This window comes from Saccopteryx leptura, chromosome 1 (genome assembly GCF_036850995.1).
Source record: "Saccopteryx leptura isolate mSacLep1 chromosome 1, mSacLep1_pri_phased_curated, whole genome shotgun sequence".
NCBI classification, from domain to species: domain Eukaryota; kingdom Metazoa; phylum Chordata; class Mammalia; order Chiroptera; family Emballonuridae; genus Saccopteryx; species Saccopteryx leptura.
In genome coordinates, this window is record NC_089503.1 from 56904346 (window position 1) to 56917136 (window position 12791).

The 12791-nt window shown below is 48.8% G+C and overlaps 1 protein-coding gene across 1 annotated transcript; it reads left to right on the plus strand.

Moving 5' to 3' along the window:
• The first annotated feature begins 5101 nt into the window (after nt 1–5101).
• Nucleotides 5102–12786, plus strand: CHRNA10 (cholinergic receptor nicotinic alpha 10 subunit). Its single transcript, XM_066360091.1, has 6 exons — nt 5102–5140; nt 7497–7665; nt 9288–9433; nt 9833–9987; nt 11055–11587; nt 12324–12786. The coding sequence occupies exons 1-6, from the start codon at nt 5102–5104 to the stop codon at nt 12779–12781; spliced, it is 1500 nt and encodes a 499-aa protein (XP_066216188.1). The 3' UTR covers nt 12782–12786.
• Nucleotides 12787–12791: the final 5 nt, after the last annotated feature.

Genomic DNA, 12791 nt, shown 5'->3' on the forward strand with positions numbered 1-12791 from the left:
TATTTTATTTATTAATTTTTAGAGAGAAAGGAGTGAGAGAGAAAGAGAGAGAGAAGGGGGAGGAGCAGGAAGCATCAACTCCCATATGTGCCTTGACCAGGCAAGCCCAAGGTTTCGAACTGGCAACCTCAGTGTTCCAGGTCGACTCTTTATCCCACTGTGCCACCACAGGTCAGGCTAAAATAAGATAAAATTTAAAAAAAGGAAAAAAATTTCTGGTAAAAGCCCAGCACCTAATGATTTCACTAGTAAATTCTGCCAAACATTTAAAGAACTACCAGTCAGGCCTGTGGTGGTGCAGCAGATTAAGCATTGACCTGGAATGCTGAGGTCACTGGTTCGAAACCCTGAGCTTGCCTGGTCAAGGCATATATGACAATCAGTGAACAACTAAAGTGAAGCAACTCTTGAGTTGATACTTTCTACTCGCCCCCCCCATAAAAATCAATAAATAGAATTTTTTTAATAAATAAATAATACCAATCCTAAAATTTTTCCAGAAAAATTGAATAGGTAACACTTGGTAAATCATTTTATGAGGCCAGCATAACCCTGATACCAAAGCTTGACAAAAAGGATGCAGAAAAAAACTACAGACCAATTTCATTTATAAATATTGATACAAAAATCCCCAGAAAATACTCAAAAACTGAATTTAGCAACATATTAGAAGGGTTACACACCAAGTGGGATTTATTCCCGGAATGCAAGGATGGTTCAAAGTGTGGATGTCAACACCCCACCTTAACAGAATAAAGAAAAGTACATGATCATCACAATTGAAGCAGAAAAAGTATTGGGCAAAAGTCAACATTTTCATGATGAAAAAAACCTTTTCAACGAACTAGGAATAGGAGGAAATTACTTCAACATAATAAAAAACATCTACAAAAACCAAGCAATAAACATTATACTCAACAGTCAAGTGGATGATCAGGAGTAAGGCAAGGATGTCTGTTTTTACCACTTCCATTCAACAAAGTAGTGGAAGTTCTAGCCAAGGCAGTTAGGCAAGGAAGACAAAAAAGATCCAAATTGGAAAGGAAAAAGTAAAATTATCTCTAGATAATATGACTTTATTTTTTTATTTGAGTCAGAGAGAGGGACAGACAGGAAGGGAGAGAGATGAGAAGCATCAATTCTTCGTTGCAGCACCTTAGTTGTTCATTAATTGCTTTCTCATATGTGCCTTGACCAGAGGGCTACTAGAGCAGACTGAGTGACCCCTTGCTGGAGCCAGCGACCTTGGGCTCAAGCTGGTGAGCTTTGCTCAAACCAGATGAGCTCACACTCAAGCTGGTGACCTCAGAGTCTTGAACCTGGGTCCTCCTCATCCCAGTCCAACACTATCCACTGCGCCACCGCCTGGGCAGGTGATAGTATCACTTTATATGTAGGAAGTTCTAAAGATTCCACACAAAAAAAAAGCAGAGTGCTGTTAGAGCTAATAAATGAATTCAGCAAAGTAGCAGGATAGGAAATTACCCAAAACTCACTAGCAGTTCTATACACTAACAATGAAGAGAAAATTAGGAATACAACTTACTTTACAATAGCATCACAAAAAAATAAAGGCCTTGGCCAGTTTGCTCAGTGGATAAAGTATCATCCTGGCACACCAAGGTTGTGGGTTCACAAATGAGAAGCAATGAGTCCTCAACTAAATGCTAAGTGAACCAATGAATTGATGCTTCTCTCTCTATTCCTTTCCCCTCTCTCTCAAGTCAGTGGGGAAAAAATTTATTTTAAATAATAAAATACTTAGAAATAAACTTAACCAAGAAGTCAAAAGATGTACACTGGAATCTATAAAACATAGACAACAAATCAACAAATGGAAAGGCATCCCATGCTCATGAATTGGAATACTTATTTATTAAGATGTCCATGCTATCCATAGTAATCTACAGAATTAATGCAATCCCTAACAAAATCCCAGCAGTATTTTCGTTTTCAGAAATAGAAAAACTGCCTGACCAGGCAGTGGAGCAGTGGATAGAGCATCAGACTGGGATGTTGAGGACCCAGATTCAAAGCTCTGAGGTCGCCAGCTTGAGCGCAGGCTCATCTGGCTTGAGCACAGGCTCACCAACTTGAGCATGGGGTCTTCTGGCTTGAGCGTGGGATCATAGACATGACCCCATAGTCACTGGCTTGAGCCCAAAGGTAGCTGACTTGAAGCCCAAGGTCACTGGCTTGAGCCCAAGGTTGCTGGCTTGAGCAAGGGGTCACTCTGCTATAGCTTCCTTCTCAGGTCAAGGCATATATGAGAAAGCAATGAACAGTGAAGGTGCTGCAATGAAGAATTGATGCTTCTCATCTCCCTCCCTCCCTCCCTCCCTATCTGTCCCTCTGTCTCTCTCTGTCACACACACACACACACACACACAGAAAAGAAATAGAAAGCCCACCCTAAAATTCATATGGACTTTCAAGGGATCCCAAATAGTCAAAATAATTATGAAAAAAAAAACAAAGATGGCGGATTCACACTTTCAGATGTAAAAACTTAATTACAAAGCCATAGTAAAACAGTGTAGTACTGACATACAGACAAACTTATAGACTTAGAAATAGAATAGAGAACCCAGGAATAATCCCTCACATACATAGTAAAGTGACTTTTAACAAGGGTGCCAAGACCACTCAGTGGGGGAAAGGACAGTCTTTTCAACAAATGATGGTGGGAAAACTGGATTCCATGGGCAAAGAAAGTTGGGCTGTTGTACAATACCATACACACAAATTAAGTCAAAATAGATCAAAGACTTAAATGTAAGACCTAAAATTATAAAACACTTAGAAGAAAATATGAGGCAAAGGCTTCAGGACATTGAATTTGCAGTGATTTCTTGGATGTGGCATCAAAGGTGCAGGCAACAAAAGGAAAAATACGCAAATTGGACTATTTGAATATTTTCAATGTTTGCTCATCAAAAGTCAATTGAGGCCTGACCAGGCAGTGGCGCAGTGGATAGTGTCGGACTGGAATGCGGAGGACCCAGGTTGAGACCCCGAGGTTGCCAGCTTGAGCGCAGGCTCATCTGGTTTGAGCAAAGCTCACCAGCTTGGACCCAAGGTCGCTGGCTTGAGCAAGGTGTTACTCAGTCTGCTGAAGGCCTGCGGTCAAGGCACATATGGGAAAGCAATCAATGAACAACTAAGGTGCCACAACGAAAAACTGAAGATTGATGCTTCTCATCTCTCTCTGTCTCCCTATCTATCCCTCTCTCTGACTCTCTCTCTGTCTCTGTAATAAAAAAAAAAAAGTCAATTGATTAAAAGGCAACCCACAGGATGGGAGAAAATATTTGTAAATTATATATTTGATAAGGGATTAATGTCTAGAATATATTGAGAAGTCTTAGAACTCAACAATAAAAGAACCCAAATAAAAGACAAAGGATCTGAGTAGACATTTCTCTAAAGAAGATAAAGAAATAGCCAATAAACAAATGAAAAGATGCTCAACATCACTAACCATTAGGAAAATGCAATCAAAACTACAATGAACCTGACCAGGTGGTGGCACAGTGGGTAGAGCGTTGGACCGGGACGCAGAGGACCCAGGTTCAAAGCCCCAAGGTCACTGGTTTGAGTGCAGGTTCATCTGGCTTGAGAGCAGGCTCACCAGCTTGAGCGTGGAGTCACTGGCTTGAATGTGGGATCATAGACATGACCCAATGGTTGCTGGCTTGGGCCCAGGGTCTCTGGCTTGAGCAAGGGGTCACTGGCTTAGTTGTAGCCCCCTGGTCAAGGCACATATGAGAAAGCAATCAATGAACAAGTAAGGTGACACAAAGAAAAATTTGTGCTTCTTATCTCCCAGGCTGTCTCTATCCCTCTCTCTGTCTCACTGTCTCTCTCTTGCTTGCTTAAAAAAAAAAAAAAAAAAAAAAAAAAAAGACCTGTAATGAGGTATCACCTCACATCTATTAGTATGTCTGCTATCAAAAACTCAGAAAATAGGCCCTGGCCGGTTGGCTCAGTGGTAGAATGTCGGCCTGGCGTGCAGGAGTCCCGGGTTCGATTCCCGGCCAGGGCACACAGGAGAAGTGCCCATCTGCTTCTCCACCCCTCCCCCTCTCCTTCCTCTCTGTCTCTCTCTTCCCTTCCTGCAGCCAAGGCTCCACTGGAGCAAAGTTGGCCGGGGCGCTGAGGATGGCTCTGTGGCCTCTGCCTCAGGTGCTAGAATGGCTCTGGTTGCAACAGAGCAACACCCCAGATGGGCAGAGCATCACCCTCTGGTGGGCATGCCAGGTGGATCCCAGTCGGGCGCATGCGGGAGTCTGTCTGACTGCCTCCCCGTTTCCAACTTCAGAAAATACAAAACAACAACAACAACAAAAAAAAAAACACCCCAAATAGCCAGAGCAATCCTAAGGAAAAAGAACAAAGCTGGGGGCATTACAATACCTGACTTCAAATTATATTATAGAGTCACAGTAATCAAAACAGCATGATATTGGCAGAAAAATAGACACTCAGACCAATGGAACAGAATAGAAATCCTAGAAATAAAACCACATGTGTATGGTCAAATAATTTTTAATAAAAGGGCCAACAACACACAATGGAGGAAAGAAAGCCTCTTCAACACATGGTGTTGGGAAAACTGGAAAACCACATGCAAAAGAATGAAACTCGACTACAGTTTGTCCCCTTGTACTAAAATTAATTCAAAATGGATCAAAGACCTAAATATAAGACCTGAAACAATAAATTACGTAGAAGAAAACATAGGTACTAAACTCACAAACCTTGGTTACAAAGAGCACTTTATGAATTTGACTCCAAAGGAAAGGGAAGTGAAGGCAAAAATAAATGAATGGGACTACATCAAACTAAGAAGAAGAAAAACAAAACTCAGAAAATAAACGTTGGTGAGGATGTGGAGAAATTGGAACCCTTGCACATTGCTAGTGGGAATGCAAAAAGGTACAATTGCTGTGGAAAACAGTATGAAAATTCTTCAAAAAGTAAAAAGTAGAATCATGATCTAGTAATTCCACTTCTAGGTAATATACTAAAAACTGAAATAGAATCTCAGAGACATATTTATACATCCATGTTCATAGCAACATTATTCACAATAGCTAAAATGGGTGAGCAACCTAAATGTCCATCAGGGGATGAATGGGTAAGCAAAATGTGGTAAATACATACAACAGAATATTATTCAGCTTTAGAAAGGAAGGAAATTCTGACATTCTACAATACAGATGAACCTTAAGGAAATTATGCACAGTGAAATGAGCCAGTCACAAAGACAAATGCTGTATAAGGTATGTAGTCAAAATCACAGAGATGGTAGAATGTGTAAGTTGGTGGATAATGGGGAAAGCTCAGGCCTGGGAACTTTGGCTAGGACCGCCCACAACCAAGTGCGCCAAAAGAAACTTCCCAGGAACCCTTTGGAAAACAGCGACCGTCTGCCAGCCAGTGAGATTTCACCACGTCATATTAGCTTGACCACCCTAGGGACCCTTTAAATATCTCCCACGCTGGGCCCTGGCCGGTTGGCTCAGCGGTAGAACGTCAGCCTGGCATGCAGGGGACCGGGGTTCGATTCCCGGCCAGGGCACATAGGAGAAGCGCCCATTTGCTTCTCCACCCCCTCCCCGTCCTTCCTCTCTGTCTCTCTCTTCCCCTTCCGCAGCCAAGGCTCCATTGGAGCAAAGATGGCCCGGGCGCTGGGGATGGCTCCTTGGCCTCTGCCCCAGGCGCTAGAGTGGCTCTGGTCGCAGCAGAACGACGCCCCGGAGGGGCAGAGCCTCGCCCCTGGTGGGCATGCCGGGTGGATCCCTGTCCGGCGCATGCGGGAGTCTGTCTGACTGTCTCTCCCCGTTTCCAGCTTCAGAAAAAAAAAAAAAAAAATCTCCCATGCTGGTCACCACTTGCAACTTACTTGGCCTCCATCTTTCCTCGGGGCCAGGGAACCTCGTTGGTCAGGATGCGCACTGTACTCAATAAAGCCTTTTATTATGCCACACTTTGTGGCTCCGACCCCTTCCTCCTTTCTTGGCGGGGAAAAATACCTTACAGAATTGTGGTTGCCAAGGGCTGGGGGCTTGTGAATCTAAATGTGTGTTCCTAAAGATACCCTAACTCACTATGGTACAAATGCTGTTGAATGTTACTGTGCATCAGGCAATGTACTAGCCACTTGCCTTGTATTGTTGGGTGTTTCAGTTACTCCTTGCAACTTTTTTTTAGTAAGGGAGACAGACAGAAAGGGAGAGAAATGAGAAGCGTCAATTTGTCGTTTCAGCACTTTAGCTGTTCATTGATTGCTTCTCATACATGCCCTGACTGAGGGGTAACCCCTTGCTCAAGCCAGTGACCATGGGCTCAAGCCAGCAATCTTGGGGTAACATCTGTGATCCCACACTCAAGCTGGTGAGCCTCTGCTCGAGCCAACAACCTCAGGGTTTCAAACCTGAGTCCTCAGCATCCCCAGGTCAATGCTTTATCCACTGCACCACCACCTGGTCAGGTTCCAACAATTTGTGAAATGAAGACTGTTAATCCCATTATCCTCTTTGAGAAAACTGAAACCCGGAGTGTTTCAGCAAGGCCAGACAACTCTTACGACAGAGCTGAAACTGACTCTAAAGTCTGTTTTCCCTGGTAACCAATATGACTCAAGGTGCATGGGAGAACACTGAGGCTCAGACTGAGAAGGCTGTGGGGGCTCAGAGGCAAGGATATGGGCTGCATTTCCTGCTTTGTGTTGCCACCTGGAGCAGTTTACAGCTCAGCACCACTCCCAGCAGGAATGGAGAGCTTGCTTGGCACCAAGAGCCTGGACAACTGCACTGTTTCTCGCTGGGTGGTAGAGCTGAGAGGACAGTTACCATCCATCGGTTCTGGCCCCTAATACCCTTAAGCCCCAGTGTCCTACAGATCCTGAATCTGTCATTTCTCTATCCTCCAAACGCTTCAGGCTGGGCCTGAGCAGAGCCTGGGTGCTGCCTTACAGAAGTTGAATAATTCAGCTCCCAGTAACCTGAGGTGTCAGTTTCAGGTGCTCTATTCCCTTGGGCACAGGAGTAATTAAGCTAATGAAAAGGCTCTGTCTTGTGCCTCAGAGTCCCTGCCCCTGTCCTGCGACTGCTCCAGGTTCATCCAGAGCCCAGGTATGGGGAATGGAGGCAGGAAGTCAGGGGAGCTGAGACAGAAGAAGGAGTAAAGAAGAGAAAGTGGAAAGAGGAAGATCAGAATCAGAGAAACCAAGAAAGAGTACAGAGAAATAGAAGGAAACAAGAGACAGAGAGGCTGAGTGAGAGGTAAAGGGGTTGGGAGGCAGAGAAAAGGGCAGAGGCAAAGGCCAGAAGAGGCAAGACCAGCAGGGAAGGAGAAACAGCAGATGCCAACGGCCAAGTACTAAAATCCAAGAGCAGATACAAAAAGGAGAGTCAGATAACCAGATGGATGCAGGGCTCCCTAATGGGTAGCTGAATCCAGCAAAGATCTGTCTTACTTCGGACTTCCAGGTATTGTCCACACCATCCTTGCCAGTAAGCCCCGATGCTGCCCTAGGTCAGCCAGGAGGATCACACCGAGACCTGCCCCAAAGGGCCATGGGGCCCAGAAGCTGCCGCCTCAGCCTTGGCTTCTCTGGCTCCAGACTGGGCCTTCTGCTCTTGCTCCCACTCCTTCCAGGTATGAGGCTCAGTAAACCAGGCCTGGCCTCTCTGAGTGTTGCTGTTCTTGTCCTCCCCAATCTCTCTCCCCCTGCTCTCTCTTCATTTCTCTTTTCAGTACCCGTGCTAGAGAACAAGCTGTCTGGGGAGCTTGAAGGAAGGGTACTGATAAGGGTGAGAGGAGACTTGCCTGACTGAGGTGGGAGTGGTGAGTGGGGGGGCTCCCAGAGACAGGGCTGAAAAAACCGGGGGTGGGGGGCAGAAAATGAAGGGCCTTGAACGCCAAGCAGGCAATGAGGAGCCTGAATGGTTTTAAGCAGTTACTGGCCTGGTCAGATTTGGATATTTAAAAACCTGATCTCTCAGAAGTGTGTAGGACGGTTAGGGAGGCTGAGTCTGAGGCAAGGGGCAGCAATGAGGCAGCTACTGCTGTGGTTCACGAGAGTGGGGATGAAGCCTGAACTGGAGAGGGGATTACATTCATGAGATGCAGGCCCTGGCTGGTTGGCTCAATGGTACAGCATCAACCCAGTGTGTGGAAGTCCCAGGTTCGATTCCCAGTCAGGGCACACAGAAGGAACGACCGTCTGCTTCTCTTCCTCTCTCCCTCCTCCTTCTCTCTTTCTCTTTCCCTCCTGCAGCCACGGCCATCCTGGAGCTTCTACCTCAGGTGCTAAAAAATAGCTCAATTGTGAGCATGGACCCCAAATGGGCAGAGAATTGGCTCCAGATGGGAGTCACCAGGTGGATCCTGGTTGGGGCACATGCGGGAGTCTGTCTCTTTATCTCCCCTCCTCTCACTTAAATATTTAAATTTTAAAAAAAAAGATGTAGCAGTTTGACAGAATTTGGTTATTGGCTAGTTTGCAGGGCTAAGGGGCAGGAGGAGGAAGTGATTAATTCCCAGATTTCCAGCTGAGGTCACTGGAGGGTCTTGTTTGCCAAGATGGGGAACACCAAACAAGGAGTAGGTTTCAGAGTATGAGGGGAGGAAATGAGTTCCTATTCTGGACCTAGAAAGTTTAAGGTGCCTAAAGGACATTAAAGAGAGTAAGTAGTGTTGTATATATGGGTCTGGAGCTCAGGAGACTGGAGAAAAAGGAGACAAGGGCCAAGGATTCTGGGAAGCAACTTAAGTCAGGGACTGAAGACAACAAAGTGTGTCACAAAAGCCTAGGGAAGGGTGTGTTTTCAGGAGGGACAGGCCCGTAGTGTCAGAAACATTGAAGAAATCAACTGAAGTGTAGCTGGAGAAATGGAGGCAGTTTTGAGAGACTGGAGGGGGCAGGGCAATGGGGTTTAGATACCCGGGTGTGAGCTGAGACTCTTGTAGTGTATTTTGGCCCCTCTAGCATTTGTGGCAGGGCAGGCCAAATCCAGGTCCTTGGGAGGTAGGGAAGAAATCCATCAGCCTTGCTTCAGGTGATAGTACCAACTCACTCCACTTACTTTTCACCTCATTCTGCCCTGGAGGCAAGCCAGGAAAAAACCCATGTCACTGCCTGAAGGACAGAGGGCAGTCATTAGAAGAACTGGTCAGATGGCTATGAGATAGTGGAGCAGGTGGCAGCCCCAACCTTGTGGGGGGTTGAGGCTGAGCCAGCCTCCTGGATGAGGGTAAACTTTCTCACTGGTCTCCAGAGTGCTTGGGAGCTGAGGGCAGGCTGGCGCACAAGCTGTTCCGTGACCTCTTCACCAACTACACAAGTGCCCTGAGACCTGTGGCAGACACAGACCAGGTTCTGAACGTAACCCTGGAGGTGACACTGTCCCAGATCATCGACATGGTACGTTGTGGTGGTCGTGCAGTTGTGGAGTACGTTAGTGACAGTGTCAAGGAATTTTGGGGTAGAAGACTGGGATTATTCACCAAACAATTCCTCTCTGTAAACATTAAATTAACAGCTGCTAACTTGGATACTGTTGGACACCCATGGTGTGCCCAACACTTTGCACACTTGAATCCCTACTCAGCAGAGATTAGAACTCATGTAACTGCTAAGGAAACTGAGGCCTGGAGAAAAGAAAAACCTGTCAAGATCACAAGGCCCGGGTGGGAACTGGACTCTGTGGGGAAGTTTGGATTTGTTGGTACTGACCAGATCTCGTAGGTGAGTGTGCACACACAGGAGAGAATATGCATGTACATGTGTCCACATCTGTGCCCACTCCCTGCCCCCAACTAGGATGAACGCAACCAGGTGCTGACCCTGTACCTGTGGATCCGACAGGAGTGGACAGATGCCTACTTACAATGGGACCCCGATGACTATGGTGGCCTGGATGCTATCCGTATCCCCAGCAGTCTTGTGTGGCGGCCAGACATCGTACTGTATAACAAGTACTGCCTGCCTGGGCCCCTCTCCTTTCCTAGTCCTCCCTAGTCCTCCCTTGACTCTGGGTATGCACTTATCCCCCCCCCCCCCCACACACACACACACATACTCTCCAGACACATACATACATCTGCTACCTAACCAGTTGCTCTTCTGCCCTGGAAGCTGTCCCCCAGGGTTCTTCTAATCAAGCAGGAAGGTACTGGCAAGGGTGGCTACATGGCACAGTGGGGCTTCCTGACAGCACAGACATGGTGGCTCATGGCAAGGGACTGCTGAAGACCAGCCCCTTCACAGCCCTTCCATGGCACCTCCACTTTAGTCTGTCCCAAGGCAACCCAGGCTGAATGTCTCCTAGGAACCCACTGTGCAGTCCAGGACCAGTTCTGTAAGTCTCACAGAAGAGGGCTCTGGGGTACAAGTACCTCCATATGGTACACTCTGCCTTCCAGACTGGCTCTGAGTCTCAGGGCTCCCCAAAGGCTTACTTAGGGCCCTCTGGAGCTCCCCTTACTCTACCTAAGCCAGTCCCCCCCCCCCTTTTAAAATATATTTTAGAGAAAGGAAGGAAGAGAGAGAGAGAGAGAAACATTGAGTTGTTGTTCCGGTTATTTATACATCCATTAGTTGATTCTTGTATGTGCCCTGACTAGGGATCAAACCTGCAATCTTAGTGAATGGAGACAAGCCGCCTACCAACTGAGCAGCCCCGCCAGGGCAATAAATAAGCCATTTTTATGTTCTCCAGACAACACAGGTATCTGCGTATTTCCCCAGGGGCTCCTCTACAATCTTAGTAGATGATACCCAAGCGAAGTCACTGTGCCACCAGGCGCCAACTTTTGTAGAGGACTTTTGACATTTCTCTGGGCTAGAGCCTATCTTTCTGGGACCTTCAGGCTCTGCACCCACTTCCAAAAGCACACAGGACTCTCCCCAGGGCACAACCCACTCTACGTGCGCGGTGGGAGGGGGGCATTGTGGCAGTAGGGTCCCTGTAGTTACAGAGCCCCTCCTGTCCTGGGGTGGCCTCTGGCAGCTGCCTTAGGGGTTCTGACCCCCTCCCCCGCAGGGCAGACGCGCAACCTCCAGCTTCCGCCAGCACCAACGTAGTTCTGCGGTACGATGGCGCTGTGCGGTGGGACGCTCCGGCCATCACGCGCAGCTCATGCCGCGTGGACGTGTCGGCCTTCCCCTTCGACGCGCAGCGCTGCGGCCTGACGTTCGGCTCGTGGACGCACGGCGGGCACCAGCTGGACGTGCGGTCGCACGGCAACGGCGCCAGCCTGGCGGACTTCGTGGAGAACGTGGAGTGGCGCGTGCTGGGCATGCCGGCGCGGCGGCGCGTGCTCACCTACGGCTGCTGCTCCGAGCCCTACCCGGACGTGACCTTCACGCTGCTGCTGCGCCGCCGCGCCGCCGCCTATGTGTGCAACCTGCTGCTGCCCTGTGTGCTTATCTCGCTGCTCGCCCCGCTGGCCTTCCACCTGCCTGCCGACTCCGGAGAGAAGGTGTCGCTCGGCGTCACCGTGCTGCTGGCGCTCACTGTCTTCCAGCTGCTCCTGGCCGAGAGCATGCCGCCGGCTGAGAGCGTGCCGCTCATCGGTGAGTGGGCGAGGGGCCGGCGGTGGGTGGCAGGGGGGGCGTAGCGGCTTTGGGGAGAGTCAGTCCACTCCCACAGACCGGCCTCCGCCTCACCCAGCGTGAGACTTGAGGGTCCGACACAGGCAGGGGCGGGGCCTGGTTTGCCAGAGTGGCTGCCTCCTTCAGTGTGTGAGGGGTCATCCTCGGAACATGCTTCGTTCCGAGATTGAGCGGAAAGGAGTAGACCCTTTCCAGGGAGGACACCCTTCCCTTACTGGAAAGGCCAGAGTAAAGAAGCGGTTTTTTCCTCAAAGACTTGATGGAGGGAAGTCACGGCCCCCAGGACAGGGCAAAATGTATTGAGTGCTCACTTGGTGTCAGGCACTTCTAAGCACTGACGTTTATTAACTCAGGGAAGCATCACCACAGACTACGAGGTAGGTTCTGTCATAAACCCCAGTTGTACTGAAAGGATCACTCAGTTGCCCTATGGCATGACATACCATTTGAGAGGGTGACTTGTGGGTAAATGCAATCTCCAGTAGTGAGGGGAAAATGAGCGAGCAGATAGCTTCTGAGAACCCACTTGTGGGAATGCAGACTTGGGACCTTGGCCCTTACCTCCTTCCTCTTTCATCCATTGGGTTTGGAAGGTCCTGAGAGGCTCATGGTGGGCTTTTATTTATGCTGAGGTGGCTGGGAAGCTCAGACCCTCTGAGTTCTTCTTTGGGGCCCCAGTTTACTCTATCTCTTGCAGGGAAGTACTACATGGCCACCATGACCATGGTCACCTTCTCCACGGCGCTTACGATTCTCATCATGAACTTGCATTACTGTGGTCCCAGTGCCCGCCCAGTGCCAGCCTGGGCTCGGGCTTTCCTACTGGGACACTTGGCACGGGGCCTGTGCGTGCGGGAAAGAGGGGAGCCCTGTGGGCAGTCTAGGCGCCCCAAGTCACCCCCCAGGCCTCAGCCTCCTGAGGTAAGGCCTGACCCGCCAGCAGGTCCTTGCCATGATCCCCAGTGCCTGTGCCATCAGGAAGCCCTGCTGCGGCACGTAGCCACCATTGCCAACACCTTCCGCAGCCACTGGGCTGCCCAGCACCGTCATGAGGACTGGAAACGCCTGGCCCGTGTGATGGATCGCTTCTTCCTGGGCATCTTCTTCTCCATGGCCCTGGTCATGAGCCTCCTGGTGCTGGTGCAGGCCCTGTGAGTCCCAGGGT

What these genes read in the sequence shown, in the direction of transcription:
- CHRNA10 (XM_066360091.1), top strand. Translation starts at nt 5,102, where the DNA reads ATGGGTGAGCAACCTAAATGTCCATCAGGGGATGAATGG. An exon ending in GTCCATCAGGGGATGAATGG is followed by an intron (nt 5,141 to 7,496) that starts GTAAGCAAAATG and finishes TCGGACTTCCAG; the next exon opens with GTATTGTCCACACCATCCTT. An exon ending in TGTCCCAGATCATCGACATG is followed by an intron (nt 9,434 to 9,832) that starts GTACGTTGTGGT and finishes GCCCCCAACTAG; the next exon opens with GATGAACGCAACCAGGTGCT.